The sequence below is a fragment of the Neomonachus schauinslandi genome, chromosome 2, assembly GCF_002201575.2.
Source record: "Neomonachus schauinslandi chromosome 2, ASM220157v2, whole genome shotgun sequence".
In the NCBI taxonomy this organism is placed as follows: Eukaryota; Metazoa; Chordata; class Mammalia; order Carnivora; family Phocidae; genus Neomonachus; species Neomonachus schauinslandi.
Genome location: NC_058404.1, coordinates 136,682,532 through 136,705,331, shown reverse-complemented (window position 1 = coordinate 136,705,331; position 22,800 = coordinate 136,682,532). Strand labels below are relative to the sequence as shown.

The following is a 22,800-nucleotide window of genomic DNA, read 5'->3' as shown; positions in this document are numbered from 1 at the left end:
TTTCAAAATTAAAAAAAAAAAAGACTCTCTATGTACCCATCATTCAGCTTTAACATTTTGACAAATTTGGGTTCATTTTTAAAAAAAATTATATTGTAATTTTTCATAAAGCTGTATTTAAAGACACTGATGAGTTACTGAACACTACCTCTGAAACTAATGATGTACTATATGTTTGCTAATTGAATTTAAATTAAAAAAATAAAGACACAAGAAATGTTGAGGACATTAATTTTTTAATAGCAGTCATATTAGAGAACAGCACTGGAAATGTATTTCTTTTGAAATAAACTAGAAACTTAAAATGTCTTGAAGCCACTGGAAACCATATGATTAGTTGAATTAGTTTCTAAGATTTGGGGTGAGATAGTACTCAACAGATGCAGTATGTGATTCTAGCATTTCTTTCACCACATTATGAATGTGACCTGTAGAAATCAGAAAAAAAAAAAAAAGAGAGAATAAATGAATGAACAAATTAGGATTTATCAGTTTCATCTTTCTTTACATTATCTTGTTCCAAATATCAAAACTTCCATTCCACCCATCTCTTACTGCCAAACTGCTACATATTTAAGATCTACATCAAATCATGGCCCATGGTTCAGTACAATCTATTAGAAAGAGTCACAATCAGCAGTTAAGATTCAGATGAGTCTCCTAGGTTAGGGTCTCATTATGCTTCCTTGCTTGAAAATTGCATTGATTTATTCTTCCACAGTATTTATTAAGTGACTACTAGGTGTCAGGCATTGTTGTTAGGTGGTTGAGGGAACCAATAGAATGCTCTGTAGACTGCCAGAGTTAACTTTTATTATCAAATGTCAATGGGTCATCAACCATGCCAAGGTAGGAGTCTCCAAAAGGCAGAGAACACGAAACAATCTTTCTCATTGACTGTACCAGTAAACTGTCACATCTTCCTTCCCTTAGGGCTACTTTGGCATCAAATTCTGAGTCAGGTTGTTAACATAGGACTTTTAACAAATGTCACTGCTTGGAAAGAGAGACAACAGTCAATTCTCAGGAGGTAGCATATAAGGAGGAAACAGAATGATAAGAAAACTCCCCATCTTGACTCTGCCTGAAACTGAGTAAAGCACTTTAGTCATTCCAGGAAGCCATTGAAACAATCAGAAGACAAATGCTAGGATACAAAAATGCAACATGAAATGAACTAAAATGTTCGTGAAGAAGACACCATTTTGTGGCGCATGTGGCAAAATAGCGCCAGTGACAACTTGTTATACACATGAATGTGCCATCCTGATCAAACATTCCCAAAGACCTCTTGGGAGAAAGGATTTTAGAGATAATAGTTATTTCCAGGTGAAAACTAAACTTTGATTGCAAATTCCATGGGGACTGGCAATAAGAGACTGAAAGACAGGACAAGTAAACTATTACCCACGTGTCTGAGAGAAACAGATACTCAGAAGATTAAAAATGTGACTAGGGGAGCTAGGAAATAGGTAAATGAGCAGCTACCCAACTTCGACAACACAGCCACCAAAAAGTCAGTAACTCCTCTTCATAGTAGGGGCTTTAGGAATTTTGGATAACTGGGTGAAATGTCCACACTGAATTTATAGAGACTAAAATAGCTTCCCATCGCTTTGGAGGAAGGATTATTATACTAACATTCTGGTGTTGTCAAGAACACAGAACTAGGCACATTACACAGTCACACTTAGTATAACACCTCAACTGGTTAGTGTTGGTAGCAGCAGACCTAGGAACTAGACTTAGGGAAATGAATGTCTGGTCACACACCTATCTCGACTACCTCCAATCATGGTCTAGTTAAGATACGCATGGTTGATATGGGGCATGCTCATTGGTATGTCACACGGCAGACAACCTAACAAACCTCAGAATTCTTTCCTATCCTTCCAGGTTTAGCCCTCAACCCATGGAAGCTGACTACCAACTGTTGGTGTAGGCTGGCAATTAAAAATCATTTATCCTCCATTTTGTAAGGGATTTTTCATGTATTTGTGAGAGAGGACCAAGGAAATAAAGGATGTTAGTGAGCATTTGTTTTGATACTCTTAAATCAAAGAATTCCCACCAACTTACCAAGCACCTTTTAGAAAGCATTCATTGCTTTTCTTTTTTCAATATCTCGCTTGAGTTGACAAAGGCTGCATAGAGGGAAACAGCTCAGCCATAGGAAATCACCACAAATAGATCCCTGTTAAAAAACAAACAGTGGATCCACATACAGCCCATAAATATAGTCTCACAAGTCCTTGCATTTGCATAGCTTTTCAAAACTCTTCAAAAGGTACATTTTATGTCCCTGGTTTATCGTGAGAATCCTCATTATCCCCATTTTTCTGATGATCCAAGTGAAGGTAAATGATTTGTTCAGAACACATAACAAATTGGTAGTGCCACATGGTCTTTCTTTTCTCAAGCCAGTGCCCTTAACCATATATGACACGATTTTAACTGGTCTGCAGGTTATGACTATAGCCCTCATCCTCTAACATCTCTTCTAAGATGCTTCCCTTTAAAGCCTGTTGTGAAATGCACCAATTTTTCTGTAGTTTGTGAGCAGAGCCAGATGAGGCCCCACATTGTATCCCTCTAGCCATTTTCATTGACATCTCTCAAGTTCTGCAATGGAAGAAGCTTGGAGCAAAGGGGAGATACATAAATTATGGGGGAAAGAAGAAAGAAAAAAATGACTATTGTTTGGAAAGCCATGGAATAAGGTACTTTGCAAGGACTTGAGGGCCCTCTCAATGCAAGGTCCAATTGGGTCCTCAATGACCTTCTGGAAGACATACCCTTGAAGGGGTTCCTGTTCTGGTGCAGGAGGCACTGAGGGAACCAGGGAGTTATAGTCTGATAACCTGGTTTTATTACTGCATGTCTTGACAGATTGAAATAAATTTGAGCTCCATTATTTGACAGCACTTATGTTTTTAAATGTTGAGTTTAATATAATTCCCAATTTACAGTGTGAGCTTGTGGGGCGGGGCAGAGCGGGGGTGTGGTGTATAGTTAGGAGCTTCTAAATGGTGAGATTATGAGTGATTTATTTTTCATGAAAAAAAATTTTTCCCATTGCTACAGTGATTTTGATCGTCATGTAACAGAGTAAGCATTTGGGGCAAAGAGCCAATCCATATCTATGAAGGGAGGTAACAATTTCCACACCACAAGAGTTTGCAAGTAGTAAATGAGCAAATATATGTCAGAATAATATCCCAGCTCATGGTAGTACAATCAGTGGTTGTCTCTTTTCTTCCTCCTTCTCTCCTGCACAGGTTATGCCCTGGCCAAAGGGATGCTCTCTTGGCTGTATTCATGAAGGGAGGGGCAGATCAGAGAGGCTGCATTGTAGCAGTCTCATAAAGATTTGCATAGATATGCAAGGGAAAGAAAACAGAGAGCCTGAGTGATACAAATCAGTCCTGGGAATTATTTTTAGGTCTGTTCTAAGGAGGAAATAGAGATACACTGTCTATAAATATACTGCTTCATTGTATGTTAAGGAAACCTACTATATCTAGAATCCTAGACCTAGAAATCATCTTGTACAACTTCCTCATGACAGATGAGAAAACTGATGCCACCACATGATTTATCAGAGAACATGCTGAGCTGTTCCCAAAGTCTTATCTCCAGGATCCAGCTAAGTGCCCCTTCCTAGACACCATGTTGGGGTCTTGGGCTGCTTTGAGAATCTTACCATCACACCATACACATAAGTACACATGCATGACACTTTGCATACAATTCAGGAAATTCAAGGTCCAGGCATAAAGTTAAGAACCCCTGTGTGTTATGCTGCCTTAGGAGTAGCATGAATGAGAGCAGCCTTGAGTGCTGAGCAAGTCAGGTAGCTGAGCAAGCACACAGGAGAAATGAGGCCAGGGCCCTGAACACACCTCTGCCCTGAGGAAATGGCTGAGTAATTCTCTGAGAAAAGAATAAAAATAAAAGTGATTGTTTAATGAGCACTTATTACTTGCCAGGTCCTGTGCTAAGCCCTTTCCACACATTATCTCACATGACTCTTGCTACCCCATTAAAGGGGAGGTATTGTTGTGACCATTTAGCAGTGAGGGGGTCAAGGCTTAGGGAGATTAATAACTTGCTCCTGTTGCAATGGGAGCAGTGAGTGGGGCAGAGGCTATGTTTCCAGGAAAAGAATCCATCATGTCACTTCTTTAAAACATTTTCAGTGGCTTCCCTGCTCACTCAGAGTAACAGCTAAAGTCCTTATAATGGTTTCTCAAGGCCCTAGAATTTCTAAATCTTGCTCCAATGTCATCTTTTTCTACGACATCCTACCCCCACCCTCTCACTCATTCTATTCCTGCCTCTCTGGCCCCTTGCAGTTTCTGGAACATTCCAGATAAACTCTACTTTAAAGCCTTGGGTGACACTCTTTCTTCCGCCTGGCTCTTCCCCAGATGGGTCATCTTCTCATCCTTTCACTTTTGTACCAAGGCCTTTCCTGATAACCCTATTTAAAAGTAGAACTCCCTTTCTAAAAATGTGGATGAGCGGGGCGCCTGGGTGGCTCAGTCGTTAAGCGTCTGCCTTTGGCTCAGGTCATGATCCCAGGGTCCTGGGATCGAGCCCCGCATCGGGCTCCCTGCTCCACGGGAGGCCTGCTTCTCCCTCTCCCATTCCCCCTGCTTGTATTCCCTCTCTTGCTGTGTCTCTCTCTGTCAAATAAATAAAATCTTAAAAAAAAAAAATTAAAAAAAAAATGTGGATGAGCATTGAAATTTGTTGAACTTTTTTTCCTGCATCAACTGAGATGATCATATGGTTTTTCTTTTTGAATCTGTAAATAGAGTATTCTGATATTGAGCCATCTTTGCATTCCCGGGATGAACCTTGCTTGGATAAAAATATATTTTATGATGCTGAAAAAAAATAAAATAAAATTAGAACCTTCAACATTCTTTATTCCTCTTCTTTGCTTTATTTTTTTCTGTACCACTTATCAGCATCCTATAAGGTTTTTACTTAGTTACAGTGTAGCAATCTTCTCCTATTAGAGTGTAAGCTCTACCATTGACAACCATCATAGTAATAACTAATTCAGGTGAGAAGCTTTAATGGATGTCAATCTCAGTGGGTGAAGGTTTGATGAGCAATAGGATATTTACATCTTTCTACATGGTCCTTACTCTTTTAAAGGGGAAAATGGCAAACTTACAGTGGAGAATCCTGGTGGACACTACCTTAACTAAGTAATCAAAGTAAACAACAACCATAATGGGATACACTGATGTTATGTGCCTCTTGATAGGAAGCACAGCAAATATTGCATCAGTTCTACGGAGGTTCTGCTGAAGTGTAAAACCTAAGTCTAACCATGAGGACACATTTGACACAACTAATTGAAAGGATAGTCTACAAAATAACTGATCTGTATTTGGGGGGAAAAGAAAGACAACGAAAGACTGAGAAACTATTCCTTATTGTAGGAAACTAAAGAGGAAGGACAATTGAATACGATGTGTGATCCCAGATTGATTTTCTTCTCATCCACAGAATGTTATTGGGTTAATTGGTAAAGTTTAAATAAGATCCACAAATTAGCTAATAGTACTGTATCAGTGTTAAATTACTGATTTTGATCATTGTATGATGGTTATATAAATGAATGTCCTTGTTATTAAGAAATACATGATGTAATAAAGGTAATAGGTCAACAAGTTTGTAATTTCCTATCAGTGTTTCAGAAAAAAAGGATAGACAAATAGGTGGAGGAAAGAGTAAATAAAACAAAGATGGCAAGATTTTAGTATTTGGGGAATGTGGGTGCAGGATATTCAGGAATTCCTTGCATCGTTTCTCCTCCCCCCACCCCATTTATTATTTCTGCAACTTTTCTTTAAGTTTGAAACTATGTTAAAGGTCTCAAAAAAATAAGAAGAAACAAGATGTAAGCTACATGTAGACAGGGATTTTGATTTGCTTTGTTAACTAAGGTGCCTCTAGCATCGAGAATAGTACTGGGCATGTCTGATGTTCAGGACAAACCTCTGTTGAATGAATGAATACCAGTTTATGACTTAGCCAGAGCCTAGATGCTCAATAATCCCTTTTGAATGGAGGAACACTGGCTTATGAGGCAGATGTACCAGCTCGGAAGGGATCTACCACACACCCATTTTCTCCCCAAGGCTTTCTAACAAACTATCGTCCAGCCTGCAGATTTGCAGGGTCCTGGGTCCGGCTGAGCAAAGCGGGGAGAGGCTAAGGGCTCTCCATTCCTCACCCGCTCACCTCCAGCAACTGTTTCAGAGACACCTCTACAGGAACAACGTAAGATATTATTACTAATACGTTCCACGGTATGGGCAGCAGCGCGGCCCCTGTCAATCACTTCAAAAATTTAGGATGGGAGTAGAGAAGAGATTAGGGTCAAGCCGTGAAGGCGAGGGGGGCAATCGCGCAGATGCAGTCAGCTCGAAGGGAGCCCTTGGGTGTCCCGGCGTGTGTGTCCGGGTGCGCGCGGCTGACTCACCGGGATGCCATATCGCGTCCGATACAAGGTCCTCATAGCGACACTCGCTCCGCACAGACAGCATTCGTTCATGTCAGAGGCGATCTGACATGAAAGGCACAAGGGAAAGAAAGTCCCACAGAGGCCTGAGTGCAGGGGGGAAGCCAGACAGAAGAGTTAGTGAAAGGCATCATGCTTTCAACGAAATCACACCTCTTTCAAAAAGATGCTGGCTCAGGAAATGGCTTTCACGCGCCCTCGGAGAAAACAATGTTGTCATCTGGCTCCTTATGTCTTGCTGCTAGAGCCCTCTATCCAGGAATTGGGGATAATTTGTGAGTCATTGTATCAGGTCCGATTTAATTGCAGAAGCTCCTGCCTTGCCAATCTGAGCGTGCTCACGTTATCTTTCTTCCCTGCCCTTGTTACGTCTGGGTCACGCTTGGGGAGGAAGTTTGTGGCATCAGGGTGTCTGAGAAGCCCTCGGAAAACCATGGGAGGGGGTTGAGGGTCAGAAAACACTGAGTGAAGAATTATTAAGGACAAAGAGCGGAAATAGATTCTAGAAGGTCATTCAGGCAAAAGGACTCTATCATCCTTATGAGGATGGAAGCAAGCAGAAATTAAGGGATATTGGTATCAGTTGTTTAAAAAGTTGAGCACAGTTTCACTTTAAAGAGTCTCTGCAAGGCACAGAAAGGGCCCAAGAAAATAACAACAAACAGGAAACTGTTCTCAAATATGCTTTGAGTAAAAGTCTATTTTGAAAAGTGCTGGGGTGGAGTTGCAGTGTGGCTGTACCCTAGATATGATAATAGAGTCAGTGGTTTTTGATTGATTGTTTTTAAGCAAAACGCTATCTCCAAAGAACCTGGCACTTCCATCATACACAAAAAAAGGAGGCTGTTTCTCACACATGATGTCGAGATGAGCCCCACAGAGAATGTCTACAACCCGTATGGCAGGAGACTCTGAAATAAAAAACTTCTCATACCAAAGTGTGTTTTGTAGTGGGAAAGAAGTAGAAGCCTGCAGTGCTTTCTGAAATGGAACAGTGACAAGAGTTGCTAGAATGGCACTGAAAGATGGAAAACACAGAACGGCATTGTCGGAAAAGGGAGAGGTAAGTAGAGACAAGATGGAGCATGTGTCAAGAGCACGGTGATACTAAGAGGTGAAAAATGGCAGATGGCGATTGATCTCGACAAGGATCACAAACTCAAGGTCATGCAGGTAAAATGAGTGAAACAGACGGGAGAAAAACACAAAATAGCCAATAGCGGGCATAAATAAATACGGCAAACTGTAGAATGAGAATCTCCTTTAATGGGATCAGCTCCTGCGAAGCAGCAGCTGAACTCTGCCGTGTGTGATGAAGGCTCATCTTTCCACATTTTCCAATTTTTGAGAGGAGTTGGAAATCTAGATTGGAAAGCCAGATTTTTATGTGAAATCTTATTTTCATATGTTTCCTTGTATTTTTTAAATTACTACAAGAAGCGAGTTCATCATGTACGGGACAAACAAAACACATCCAGTGGCTCAATCCACCCATGGGCTTGCAGCTCGTGACTTCCGAGTTGGACAGTAGAGCAGGGGGCTCAGTGACAGGAAAAGTAGATGAGTTTTATTAGGTCAGGAACCTGCATTCTGGGAGTCGAGGAGGAGCAATAATTAGGCGCACTTACAAATCCCCAGGTCATCACAGCAGTCAAATGTGCCAGTTTGCCAGTCACTATTCATCACACCTCCTGTACCATATCCTGGCTGCGAAACGACTGGATTCATTTTTAAGGCTAAGCTCCAAAGGGCACTGCCTGTGAAAACAAAATCGAAAAGGTATTAAACACCTACCAGTATTGGTTGGATGGCACGTAGACCCCGGTCGAGAAGACATTTCATCACACTTCTCCTGATTGGGGTGGCCACCCTCAACGGACTTAGCAAGACATTTCCGGACTATTGTCGATACTTGGTAATGAGAAACAGCAAGGAAGTGGGGTGAGGGTTCCTTCCACAGGTTTTCTGGGGGGTTTTGTTGCCCCTTTCTCCGATCCCTTTTTTCTTTTTATCAGCAAGATTTTTTTTTCTATTTCAAGATAACCATCCTGAACAATGTCTTTTTTGCACATGAGGTGTTTTATTTAATAGAGATTGTAATGACTTTTACAAAGCTATTGCATAGACATATCTCAATTGCCCCTTAAGAACTTCGTGAGATAGAGTTCTTTACTTCTCCAAAAAAATTGTCATTACACCGATGCTTCTAGATCATGTCAGTCCTCATTCCATAATTGCTAGTGGTATCCTGAAAGCTAAAGTTTTAACAGATGTCCTCGGTTACTTAAAAAAAAAAAAAAAAAGATTAACTTCTTTTTGTGAAATTGTCAGGCCAGAATCTGAAAAAAAAAAAAAATGGGGGGTGGACTTCAAGCTTCCACCGAAAAATCCAGTAGTTGCAAAACCACTAAGAAATAGTGTCCCTCAAACAAAGTGGTGCCTATATACTTCTCAGATATCATCCAGCGATCAAGTGAAGTCTCCTGGAAGTCTCCAGAACTCCCAAGGGAGATAATGTGTTAGGTTTCACAAGGGTTAATGTTAAAACTTTCTTCCTTACTACTTCATATCTAACCATATGCTGTACTTTGTAGCCTTCGACCCTGCTCACCTCTAACACTTCCCGTAGCCAGGTGGAAGGAATATCCAGCCCCATTATCGGTCCACCTGCCCCTCCCTGTCATCAGGGAGGGCCCCAATCAAAGATGCCCCCGGAGTGTATCTCAGTCCTGACTGCACTAGGCTCATCCTTAGTGCTTGGTTGAAAACACACATACTTGATTCTGATTCAGTAGCTGGGGTGGACCCTGGGCGAGTAAAAGTTTTAAGAGGCGACTGTGATGCAGAAAGCTCTGCGGACCACTGATTACAGGTCATTTCCCTCTCGCTCAGCCCTTACCAGTCGGTCTTCTTAGCTCTTCCCCTGCCCTGCTCTTTTTCCTGATTGATTTTTGTCTCCACTGAGATCGTGGCTGTGATCAGTTGATTCCCCCACCAGGGGAGTCCCTACAAATGGGGTGGAGGTATTATGGAATAATATAAGCCAGGGCACTTTGACCGCCTTAAAAGGCTGACTCTAATATTTATTATCAAGAACCTGTTTTATGACACAAAGGGAAAACCACCAGATTGAGAAGGCGCTATAATTACTGTCACCTTGCACCAGGAATTACGGTTGAAACTATGGGGCTAGATAAACATTTCATTGGAGTCCAAAGGTCTTTCTCCTCTCTGATTATTTAGGAGGACTATGATATCTTTCCTACTATCATCCAATCAGAGTGGGCACATGATTCAACAAAACCAAAGTTGAATAAATTGCACAGGTAATGTGTTGTTCAATACTGAATGTTATAGATATACTTCCGGCCTCAAGGATGAATGATCCAATGCCTTCAAAATATATACTGGGAAAAGTATGACACGAAAGGTACATATAGCTCTTCCTGCTGCGTGTGTATCATTAAAGAAAGAAAAGAAAAATATGCCAGTAAGGCTGTATTCTTAATAGAAAATTACTTCTTAGAAGAATCAATGTTTTGGGTGAAAAAATTCACATAACCACACAAATCAGTTTAGCCAACGTACCAAAACGGAAAACTATGTTAAAGTTCTTTTCAAGACCCCAACCCTAAAAATTATTCCAGGGCAAAGACTCTATCTTAACTATTCTTCCAGCGCTTCATTACCCTTTGTACAGCCCTGGAAATATCTATTTGTTGTGGTCACTAGTTTACAGTAAGTATAAAATTTGCTGTGTTTGGTGTAAAAACAAAATGCCAGTGAGCAGGGACGCCTGGGTGGCTCAGTTGGTTAAGCGACTGCCTTTGGCTCAGGTCATGGCCCCAGGGTCTTGGGCTCGAGCCCTGCATTGGGCTTCTTGCTCAGCGGGAAGCCTGCTTCTCCCTCTGCCTGCCGCTCCCCCTGCTTGTGTTCCCTCTCAGTCTCTGTGTCAAATAAATAAATAAAATCTTTAAAAAAAAATGCCAGTGAGCAGGCTGGAGAATCAGTTCTGATAGGAATCCTGAAATGGGCATCTGCTGCGATTGCCCTACATACAAATCACATCTATCCTAAATTGTATTGTGTGTGTTAAGTCAATTAATTTAATTCCTAATCTAACACAGGGACTCTTGCCGCTTGTTTTTCAACCCGTAAATTCCCTTTCTTAAAGTAAGATGTTTAGAAGTATATTTTTATACTGTATGTGTGTGTGCATGTGTTGTATGTCTGTGTGCATGTGTTGTATGTCTATTTATAGATTTTGTGCTTCTCTGTGTGGATGGATCTACACTGAGCAGCCGTGGTTCTCACATTACACCGTGCACAGGACTCACTTAGTATCCTTTTAGAGCATTGAACCTAATTCAATAGGTCCAGAATGGGACCTGAGGCTTGCTTTTTAACAAGCTCTGCAGGGGTGCCAGTCCTGCTGGTATCTGGCCCACACTTTGACTCTTCAGGATCTAGATTGTGATTAGGAACTGGGTTCAAATTTATTTTCCACCCTCTGTGTGTTCTTGGACAAGTAAACTAACTTCTCTGTGCCTCAGTTTTGACATCTTTAAAATCAGTGTAGTAGCCCTCATCGGTTGTTGTGTTACTGTGATGAGAGTAGGTCAATAGACCATGTCTACTCAACACTGTGTTTCCTGTATGTCAGTGAGCTGATATATGCACCCCTGTGTCTATTTGAGGCTAAATGTCATTAAGTAGCAGGTCTTATGCCTGATTCATAGTATGGGGCCGTGCCTGGGATCACAGCTCCAGAAAGTTAACACAGTGTGGTAGATAAAATGAGCAATGGGGTAGGAATCTGAAGCTGGGACTGAAGTCATTGCTGGTATTTGGCAGGGTCGAGTAAGATCCTGTTATGTGAAGACATTTTGAAAACTGCCAATCACCATATACATGAGAGAGAGATAGTCTACAGAGAGTCTGAGTGCCAGGAAAGTGGTTGGAAAACCTGAGTGTGATCTGTTGCCAATATGACAATGGTTTATGCTTGCAAGGAGCACTCTGCTTTTTAAAGCGTGTTCTTGTTTGATCTCTAGTTAACACTGATCCCTTTAATATTCCCAGCAGACTGAAGCACGCAGGGAATGAAGGCTGGTAAGATGCCTTCTACTGCAGACATGAAAACTGAGGCAAAGAGGTTACATGCCAGGGCCAAGGAAAAGTCATGATCGCTAGTCCAACATCCTTAATTTATAGATGAGGACATGAGGCATGTCTTCCACAAGGCCACAGATGAAGGGCAAAGAAACAGAAAGTAAGTCACACGTCCACAGTGACAGAGTGGCAGGGCTGGGATTTGAATTCAGTTCTTGGGATTCCAAAACTGTTACGTTTATTTCCAAGGAGTCTCTCAATCTGGGATTATGAATCTTGGCCAGCTAAAGTGCGCAAGACCTGTTTGGGAAGGAAAGGTAAGCATTTCTTAAGTTGTCCCTTCCCAGGCAAATTTTGGAACTATAGGGAGGTGGACAGTTTGTGACTAACTTTGCTTTCTTTTAGTATGCCTGTCGGTCTGTATGTGTGTGCTCGTGTGTATTTATCTAGGTATGTATTTTTAGTATCTTGAACCCAGTCACTCAAAAACTTCCTCTAGAGTTCCACCATACACATTCAGTTAACTGGTTCACAACCAGGATTATTTTGAACCCCCCCCCCCCCCAGGGGACATTTGGCAATGCCTTGAGATATTTTTGGTTATCACAATTGGGAGTGAGGTGCTATGGTCATTCTAGGGGGTGGAGGCCAGAGATGTTGCTAAACATCCTGCAAAACGCAGGACAGCCCCCACAACAAATAATGTTCTATCCCCAAATGTCAACAACAGTGCTGAGAAACCATGGTTCGAAAACATCAAGGGCATCGTGAAGCATGAGCTTCTGGAGGGGTTCTAATGGTGTCTGATTCAGTTTCCCAGGGTCTACGGTAGCCAGACAAGCAGTCCTTGTGAGGAATGGGACCTAACACGTTGCTTCCTAGTCACACATGTTTCAAAGGCTAGAACTCAGGGATCATTACATGCCCCGGTTTCCCCATAGATTGGTTCACATCCTGTTCTGAAATCCCTCCCTGTGTGGCACATCCTGCTAGTCGGGCTAGTCGTTCCCCTCCCACCCACCTGCCTCTTTTCCTTCTGCTTTTGTTCCTATGTGGACAGTGTAACCCTCCAGTTCTACTTTTTTTCTCTTTCAATAAACTTTTTTTAAAATTTAAAGTCAATAAATTTTTATTTAAGGAATTTTACATGTGATTCCTTCCACTGCCAATCACCATAGTTCCTCCAAAGTCAGAATCATAATCTTCAAAATAGCTCTTTTAAAAAGAACTTTTGTTCAATATGGTAGAGTTCTTTCTTTCAGTTGGACTTCTTTGATCTCCACTTGAATATGGACATACTTCAAAAATTCCCCACCTGTAATCTTTGGGGTCCAATTTCTTTACTTTAGGGCCATGTTTAGGGTCAGAGTAGATGGATCTGCCTGGTTCTCAGTTTCAAACACCTTCTAAACATGAATGAGTTCAAATCATACTCACCCTTAAACTATCACACCCTAGAGTTGTACAGATTTTTGGGATACACCAATACCTAAGATTTAAAAAATGTGACTATTAGGTCTTTCACATAGTTTTAGCAGATAGATGTCTTGCAGTTCCTTCCCACAGATCTAACACATAGTTCTGTGAACAAAGGAAACCACACATACACTCTAGGAGGGGTTTCCAACCATGTGGGTCTACAGAAAAAGTCCCATCGGGATAGACCTCAACTCTCAGCAAACCTCTAACTGAAGTGCAGTATACATTCAGTAAAGTGCCGAAATCGTCAGCATGATCGATGAATTTAACAGTGAACAGTTCTTGTACCACAGCCTGATTCAAGAAGAAGGACATTACCAGCACCACAGAAGCCCTCCTTACTCTCTTAGGAAGTCCCTCTGCCTCTGCCTGTGTTTGAGCCTTACACATGTTGAATTATACGCACTATTTATTCTTCTGTGTCTGGTTTCTTTTGTGCAAAATTAGGGTTGTGAGATGCAACCATGTAGCATACAGCAATAATTCATTTATTCTTATTGACATATAATAAATCATCACATAGATATAAACAATGTATTTATCCATGCTACCACTGTATTGTTTCCAGTTTGGACTATTAGGAATGGTCTCCTAGTGCTATGAACATTCTTGTACATATCTTTAGGTGGATGAGGTATGTATTTCTGTTGTGTCTACACCTAGAGTAGAACTGCTGGGTCCTAGGGTTGGTAGATAGTGCCAAACAGTATTGTCAAGTGGTGGTACCAATTTACACTCCCATCAGGAATGGATGAGAGTTCCATTTGTCCCACGTCCTTGTCAATACCTGGTGATGCCACCATCTTTCTTTTTACCCATAGGGTGCTACAAGAATCTGGGAAGCAGAAGCCTAGGCTTAAGACTGAGAAAAACAGAAATTATGGTTAAATGATTAAATAGAGTTGCCACATTTAGGAAAAAAAATAAAGGAGATTCTGTTAAATTTGAATAAGTCCCAAGCAATATTTGAGACAGACTTATACTAAAACATTTTTCATTCTTTAGTTGAAATTCAAATTTAACTGGGCATTCTCTATTTATCTGGAGGGTTTTGGGAATAACTTTGGAATTAGAGAATATCATGGTGGGTGGGGCAGTTTCTGCCTCCCAATTTACAGGAATGGGATTGGTGTGCGGGAGGCCAAAACAATGGGGCTTTCCTAGGTTGTGCAGGAAGCTGTCTCCCACCCCCCAGGGAGTGAGCAGAGGCCAAGGACCCTAATGGTGGCCACAATTTATGATTTTCTATCTAAATTCTTAGAAGAGCATTTTCTCTGGGAATGCAATTGTTTATTCATGGACAAAGGAAGGAAACTGAAATTTCTTGAGCAGTTTCTACTGCCAGTTTCCATGTTAAGTAATCTTAGGTTCGTGGCGGGATTCTAGCCTCATAATAATCTCCTAATTTGAAACCAAATACCTGGAGCAGCATAGCCAGGTTCCCAGGCAGGTGAGCTGAAGCCAAAGTCGATATTCTTCCATTCTACCAAGTCCTATCTTCCAAGTCCTATCTATGGAGGAGTCGCACTGACTGGCCTGGGGCCTGCATGGGCTCCATTTCTCTCAACCAGTCTCAGCTATGTTGATGGGATCCACCAAACTGCTGAATATCGCTCACCTTGGTTTTCCCCAGGCTCCTCATTCCCTCTATTTCCATCCCTCCTTTCTCCTCTGTCCACTTCCTTCTGGCTTTCAGCTTTCTACTAGATCATTCCATGGGTTATATGCAACCCGTTTCTGGAAAAGCAAAGTAAATAAAGTCAATTGGGAAGGCCTTGCTTTGAGTCACTTTGAGCTTCTCCAGCATCCAAACAGCCCCCAGCAGGCCTGTCTTTCAGTGCTGGTTCTGAGTCTGCATCTGGAACCATTTGTCCCACTACCCTGCATCTCAAACAGAATTCTGCCTTCTCTGCATCACATGGGGACTCTGTCTTTGTACCTGTTGCATATAGACCAGAAAATGCCATTCCAAAATACGCCTCTTTGGCATAAGAGTTATTTTGAGTCCATTATTTTGAGAAACAGCACACACAGGAGAAGCTCTGAAAACAGAGTCAAAGTTACCCTTAAGGGAAATTTACATTTATAAGGGAAAATTTCCATTTGTAAGTGTCCCACTCTCCTATCAGGAAGAGAGGGATGACTTTATACCACAAGGGACTCTAATCAATGTTAAGACTTATGGAATTAAATCTGCATAGCAAATCTTACCCTTATTTTCCTGCTCCCCTCCCCATAACTGGCTTCCCCCACACTTTCTCTCTAGTGCCTTTAGCTGAAGCTGGTGTTTAAGCCTGAATTCTAAGCCACCTCTGAAAGTTACTCATTTTCCTGCATATCTCCCATGTATATGAGATACATGTGTAATCAACTTCTGTTTTTCTCTTCTTAATCTGTCTTTTCTTTCAGGGGCCCTAGTTGAGAACTTAGAAGGGTAGAGGGTAAATGATTTTTTCTCTCCTACAAAGTCATTTCTGAAATTTTAGCCAAACCCTGAAAACTCTCAGTTATAAGGAAATTTAAAAATGATTATGCATAGTTGAAAGGATGACATTTCTTAATTTAAGCTAAATAATATCTGGAAACAAAAAGCCTCTGGTCACTGTCCAGGGTGATGGAGTGGTGGCAGGAGGGCATTCTGCCCAACTTAGTGAAGCCCTCACATTGGGCCTTAGCTGAGGATATATCCCTTCTCCTTACAGACTTGGATTGGAAAGGAGTTTCCTCACTTACCAGTATCTGGCTTCTAGGCTTCCCTCTCTCCTCAGACACACTCAGATCCTGCTCCTCCCCAAAAATCTCCCTCTTTGAGCTTCTCCAGCACCCAGAAGCGCCAAAGCAGGCCTGCTGCTAGTCCTGAGTCTGATCTGCCTCTGGAGCCAGTTATCAGGATCACCTACAGAGCCCTGCATTGCCTGTATCACAATAGGATCCTTGACTAATGTACCACCAATCACATCATTTTCTGAAAATTTTAGCCAAAACAATGAAAACTATGTTATATGTAAATTTAAAGTCAATTGTGTGTAATTGAAGTTATGGCATTTCCTAATTGAAGCTAAATAATTTCTATAACCAAAAAGCTACTCCAAAACATTTCCCCTTTTGTTAAAAATGGTGCTCGTCCTTGGTTATCCTTAAATTAGGAGCCCTCTCAGGAGTATTTGCATATTTGATAGTGCTCGACTGGGAATTTTTCTGACACCAGAGAGTCCTTTATCCTACTTTCATTAAGGAAGTAAAGATTTTTGCTCACTAAAACATTTAACTGGGGCGAGGGTTGGGGACAAAGAGCACAGGATGCATTGGATCCTCCTAGGTCTCTCATCCTTCTACCATCACTAGTCTCTCTGGTGACCTAATTAATTTAGCTTCTCTGCTACTTTTTTCTTAAAGTTTGTTAATCTGCTGTCGGGCATACATGGCTCTCGGGGAAGAATGCCTGTTCACTTCTGAACCATTTCAGGGTGCCCTCAGAAAAGGACCTACCCTATTTTTTCAGTCCTTTACCATTTCCTTCCCTTATCTATCCAGTCAGGCCACAGTACTCACCAGTCTGCAAGAATTCCTGCCCTGAGCTCTTGTCCCTTGTTTACCTACTTACCTGTTAACATCTCATCTCAAATGCCACCTCCTCCATGAAGCCATTCTTAATCCTCCAAGTTGGATTTGCCTGTCTTCCTGCTCAACTTTTTCAACACTCTCATGATATGGTGGAGAGCCTGCTGGACGTGGGAGTCAGCACACTGGGCACTAGCTACACTAGGTACTTGGCTACCTCTGTGCCTTTTTTGTCTAAATGCCAATAATAGTATCTCCACTTCCTTTTCCCAAGGGTCATCAGGAAAGGCCTCAGAAGCTACATTAACTTGAGATATGAGATACAGAGATGTGCAAACTGAGCACTTTTATTTTTATTTTGTTTTCTTTTTTTGTTTGTTTGCAGGTTTTTCTGAGGGTGAAAGTGGGCTTCAGTCATCTGGGTCCCCCCAAAACAGTGAGTTGCATGTATCCTAGAAAATACTAAGTATTGGGGTTCAGGATACACTACCCTAAAATATGGCAGCTTGGCATGTTGAATGTTATTAAGCTGAAGGACTTTGAGAAAATGGCAGAAGCTGGAAGGTCATTTTTACCTCTTTTTCTTGCCCTTCTTCCCTAAAAGCAGGAGATAAATCTATCAAGTGAAAGGTACCTTCCCAGTACCAGGAACTACTATTGACAGCTAGTGGATAGAGGTCAAGGACGCACCTCCCATTCTTTCCTCCAAACTCCCCATTTAATCCCCCATTGAGCCAACAATAAATTATTTGGCCCAACAGTGTCAAGGCTGAGAAACTCTGATTCATACTCTCATCTTGTTCTTAAGAAGATTTGAGCAGCTTACAAACTTACATATAAAACAAGATACAAAATGAAAAATGAAGAAATTGGTCACAGGGGAAATAAAGTCTGGAGCAAATTTAGCACATGCTTTAAGATTCCTGTACAGGGCGCCTGGGTGGCTCAGTTGGTTAAGCGACTGCCTTCGGCTCAGGTCATGATCCTGGAGTCCCGGGATCGAGTCCCGCATCGGGCTCCCTGCTCGGCAGGGAGTCTGCTTCTCCCTCTGACCCTCCTCCCTCTCATGCTCTCTGTCTCTCATTCTCTCTGTCTCAAATAAATAAATAAAATCTTTAAAAAAAATAATGAAATAAAATAAAAATAAGATTCCCGTACAGTGCTGGACATGGGCTGTGTATGAGGTTTTGGGCTTCCTGCCAGGCAAAGCAAAGAGGGAACACAAACATTTAGGAAATTGACCATGTCTATAAAATAAAAATAGACCGAGACCTAGAGAAATTTCTCATCAAGGTCTTCAAAAAGGAGACGATATATGGCATGCGGTGGTCAAAGCCTTTAACAGTATCTTTACAATAAACAGAACAGTGACTTCTGAGAACTTATTTCCTACTATAGGGTTAAAGGGCAATGCTGGTGTAGAATCACTGAGAGCAATCTATGAGCAGCTAAAATGATCCCAGGGAATTCCTTTTCTCTCTAATCATCTGAATGATTCAGGATTAAAAATCAGATTTAAAATGTAGATTGTTCAGAGAGACACGTGGATGTATATTCTTGGACAACCCTCCATGAGCAGTATTTTCACCAGATAGGATTTGATAAAAATTGGGCAGCAATGGGTCTGAATTAGAAGTCTTCGGTGAGAACCCAAGTTCAGATTCCCATGAGGGCTGCTTGTTATGCATAGGAACAGGTATGCAGAAGGAAAGACATGGTTATAAAGGCAAATGCATGGTTATAAAAATTAAATGATGCAGCCAGGCCACACAGCTGAATAGAAGGCACCCTGGTGTAGCAGGGAGGTGAGCCTACGGCTGTTCTAACTCAACATGGAGATAAGCTAAAGGCATATTTGTGAGAAAGCCTGTGTTTTCCTCAGAAACCAGTTCTGGGCCTGCTTTAGCAAGTGAACAGTGGGGAAACTGAGAAAGGAAAAATGGCCAATACAGACTACAACTGACATTTAAATGAGCATTTAAAAGAAGCAGATGCTGTTCTGTTAAGAGGCACATCTTTTGCATGTACTAATGAGCTGCATGTGAGCAGAGGAGTGATCAAAGTCCGAAAGCTGTGCACCGTAGAACCTGGAAAATGCTTATATCAGGTGTTAGCAAAACCCACTCACTGTGGCAATAAAAAAAGGCAGTAAAACACCCTTGGAGTCCAATTTTAAGTAACTAACTTCCTGGGCAGTGCTATGGAGATCAAAGAATTGCAACATGGAATCATAGATAGCGCAAAGAGTTGACCTTTTACAAATACCAACCACTTGGCCTCACTCTGATTCTGACCCATTGGTCTGGGCGAGGGGGTTAGTGGCCTTGGAGCGGATATGTTTAATGCTTCCCAGGTGACTCCAAGGTGTGGTGAGGGTTGAAAATCACTGTATTAAAGAAAGTCTAGCTGAAATGAAGATTTGAGTACTGAAGTAGTGGAGCTTAAGTCTTTTACACAAAAATAAAACACACATTTCGCACCCTCCCACCCCGGCCAATTTCAAATTTCCCCTACCACTTAAATTTTTACTGCAAACATGTATAATTATAAAAATTTAGTCAAAATAATATGTTCAATGAAGATACTCTAAAAAATCACAAAAATATCAAAAGAAAAAATCTCTCATAAATCCACCATTCAAAAGTTAACCTTATTGAAATTTGTGATGTATGTCCTTATGTTTAGTCCAATAAAAAATAATTCATACACAGGACTATATTTTAATGAATATTCTCCTAAATATGGCAATAAATCCATTTCTCCTACAGGGTAGATCTTGCTGTGCATTACACGTGGGGAGCAAGCATTCATCTCTTTTAGAAGTGATAGCCAATCATCGTGCTCTAGCTCAGAATTATTATCTGATTAGTTAAGACCCCTGCTATGACTCTTGAGTTGATGTAGAAGAGCAGAGAGGGTCTTTCTTTCTTTTTTTTTTTTTTATTTTATTTATTTTTTTTTTAAGATTTTTTATTTATTTGCGAGAGAGAGAATGAGAGACAGAGAGCCTGAGAGGGAGGAGGGTCAGAGGGAGAAGCAGACTCCCTGCTGAGCAGGGAGCCCGATGCGGGACTCGATCCCAGGACTCCAGGATCATGACCTGAGCTGAAGGCAGTCGCTTAACCAACTGAGCCACCCAGGGTCTTTCTTTCTAAGAAAGAGTTTAATTGGAAATCTTCCAGCTCATCCCACAATTTATTTCTGTCCGCAGAATTAAAGGTTAAAATATTATTATTTTTTTTTTTTAAAGATTTTTTATTTATTTATTTGAGACAGAGAGAATGAGAGAGACAGAGAGCACATGAGAGCGGGGAGGGTCAGAGGGAGGAGCAGACTCCCTGCAGAGCAGGGAGCCCGATGCGGGACTCGATCCCGGGACTCCAGGATCATGACCTGAGCCAAAGGCAGTCGCTTAACCAACTGAGCCACCCAGGCGCCCAAGGTTAAAATATTATTAACTGAGTGAATCAATCTTTGAGTTAACTTAAAAGTCCCAACTCATACGCAAATATCCTAAAATCCCTCAACTAAAACCAGATCCCTCACTTGGGCAATGGTTTATTTCCCCAGACTCATGTATTGCCTTTATTTTGTTTCTCTCTTCATGTCCTTCCTGGAACTCTTTGTCTCCATTAGGAGCTCAGCAGAGAGGAATCCCAAAAGGAGAAGAGGGTATCACCAGCAACTGGACCTGCAGAGGGTTTGGCTCTCCCATGCTTAGCCTATTTGGTATCTACTGCATCTACAGGACAGCTGTCCTGTAGATGTCTCAGATTTAATATTTTGGCTAAAAGAACTAGAAGATCTATGCAGCATAGCACTCTATTTTAAATCTTGCTGTGACTCACATTTGAATTGGAATTACCTGTCCTTTTTAAATATGCAGGCCAGAGGTCCCTTACCTGGTAAGTCAATATAGCCAATAGCTGCATCCACTCCAGTACAAAACATCGCCAACAGACTTCTTTTTTTTTTAATTTGGCTAAACAGTGAAGTTCGTTAAGTGATTTTAAATTTTGTTTTATTGTAAGTGGGTGGAAGCGTCCCTTCCACCCCAGTCCCCCGCCCCCCATTGTCAGCCACTTATACCGGCGATGGAAGTAAAGCGGGCTAAGATAGTGCTGGTCCTTAGCCATAAAGTCAACTATCAAAACTTGCAGGTTGTTGAGTTTGGGTGGTGTCTGTAATCTAAAACTTGAGCGGGACCCATCCAATACTTTATAGAACAACAACAAAACCATTTTGAGTCTTCTAGTTGGTGTAAATAGATCTCAAAACTTCAGTGAAAATACAGTTACTCGTGGCCATGAAACACTTAAATGTTGACAAATTTAGTTCAGGGAAAAGGCAGCAGACTCTACAAACACTTGATTATAAAATATTTTTTTCTCCAGATGTATTCTTCCAGAACGTGGTCAATGTGCTAAGAGAGTCATCCATTAAATTCACACACATCAGTCCCTCAAGTTAAACCCAAGTGAGCTTCCATGCAATATTCAATGCTAATGTCTCAATAAAACTGATGGCTAACCGTGGGATGCCCACTCAGGCCGCTGGACTTCCTCTCCATTTTGCTAACACTTTCAGGTGCTCTTAAGGTTGGTTACTGACCAGGAGATAAACTCAGCCCATCCTTAGGGCACCAATAAAGCTGGGGCAATAAAGTAAAATAAATGAGAGAAAATTTTAGAAAAATATTTAGCCTCCCTGCTCCAATAAATGTAACCCTTGAGGGACATAATCATAATTATATTGGACTTTATACTTATTTACATCTGAAAGGGTATAGACAGGGAGCACACTGTAACTTTTTCAGTGCATTTAAGACGTCTAAAGACTCCCATCAGGTCAGTTGTTTTCAGGTCCTTCTCTTCTACTGGAGTGAGGGTGACAGCGCTGCTGCTGCTAGCCAGTCAACTCTCTATCCTACTACAGAGCCTGGAGCAGACAAGATGCTCAATGGGTGTTTTTTTAAAAAACAAATGAACGAACAGGTGGCTCAGTTGGTTAGGTGTCTGCCTTCGGCTCAGGTCATGATCCCAGGGTCCTGGGATCGAGCCCCACCATCGGGCTCCCTGCTCAGCGGGAAGCCTGCTTCTCCCTCTCCCACTCCCCCTGCTTGTGTCCCCTCTCTCGCTGTGTCTCTCTCTGTCAAATAAATAAATAAAATCTTAAAAAATAAAATAAAATAAATTAATTAATTAATTAATGAACAAAGGTATGAAGTTAGAAATCTTAAGTTTCATACACACGATTTTAAAGTCTCTAGCCTAGACATCTAGATGTCAGAAATACCACCTCCCGACACCCCAACCCCTCCCTTGTAACAACCATTTTTAAGAAATGTGCTTGCCTTAGGGGGTCTGGACAAAAGAAGGAGAAAAAACTTTCTTTTTTCCTCTTCATTTTAAATCACGCAAGTGAGAAAAGCTAATCATTCCCTCAACAGGGAAACTACGGAGAGCTGTCTTGGTTTTTTTTTTTTTTTTTTTTAAGATTTTATTTATTTATTCGACAGAGAGATAAAGAGAGTGAGCACAAGTAGGCAGAGTGGCAGGCAGTGGGAGAGGGAGAAGCAGGCTCTCCGCTGAGCAGGGAGCTGGATGTGGGGCTCGATCCCAGGACCCCAGGATCATGACCTGAGCCGAAGGCAGACACTTAACCAACTGAGCCATCAGACGTCCCGAGCTGCCGTGGTATTATTGCTGAGAACAACAATGCTACAAATCAGGAAAGGTAACAAGTGGCCAGATCATCACAATTTCAAAAAATTTGTTTTTGTTATATAAAAACAGAGACATTTAGAGTTAATTCTGACAATAAGATAATAATAAGCCTCAAAATGAAAGCAGAAATTGTGCCTCCCGGGCGCCTGGGTGGCTCAGATGGTTAAGCGTCTGCCTTCGGCTCAGGTCATGATCCCGGGGTCCTGGGATCGAGTCCCACATCGGGCTCCCTGCTCCTTGGGAGCCTGCTTCTCCCTCTGCTTCTCTCTCTCTCTCTCTGTCTCTGTCTCTCATGGATAAATAAATAAAATCTTTAAAAAAAAAAAAAGAAAGAAAGAAATTGTGCCTCCCTACTAGCAAAACTAATTCCAACAGCAA

At 41.5% G+C, this 22,800-nt stretch overlaps 1 protein-coding gene and 1 non-coding gene across 2 annotated transcripts; both read right to left on the bottom strand.

The window, feature by feature from the left end:
* Positions 1–217: 217 nt before the first annotated feature.
* Positions 218–20,647, bottom strand: LOC110591492 (placenta-specific gene 8 protein-like). Its single transcript, XM_021702414.2, has 7 exons — positions 20,599–20,647; positions 13,870–13,997; positions 13,339–13,429; positions 8,173–8,301; positions 6,506–6,630; positions 2,072–2,194; positions 218–428 (listed from the first exon to the last, which is right to left on the bottom strand). The coding sequence occupies exons 1-6, from the start codon at positions 20,645–20,647 to the stop codon at positions 2,090–2,092; spliced, it is 627 nt and encodes a 208-aa protein (XP_021558089.2). The 3' UTR covers positions 218–428; positions 2,072–2,089.
* Positions 13,197–13,327, bottom strand: LOC123324244. The gene has a single exon (XR_006539724.1). It is a non-coding gene; the product is annotated as a small nucleolar RNA SNORA18 (small nucleolar RNA).
* Positions 20,648–22,800: the final 2,153 nt, after the last annotated feature.

What these genes read in the sequence shown, in the direction of transcription:
- LOC110591492 (XM_021702414.2), bottom strand. Translation starts at nt 20,647, where the DNA reads ATGTTTTGTACTGGAGTGGATGCAGCTATTGGCTATATTGACTTACCA. An exon ending in CATCCATTCCTGATGGGAGT is followed by an intron (nt 13,430 to 13,869) that starts GTAAATTGGTAC and finishes TTCTTGAATCAG; the next exon opens with GCTGTGGTACAAGAACTGTT. An exon ending in CTGTGATGACCTGGGGATTT is followed by an intron (nt 6,631 to 8,172) that starts GTAAGTGCGCCT and finishes CCCTGCACTCAG; the next exon opens with GCCTCTGTGGGACTTTCTTT.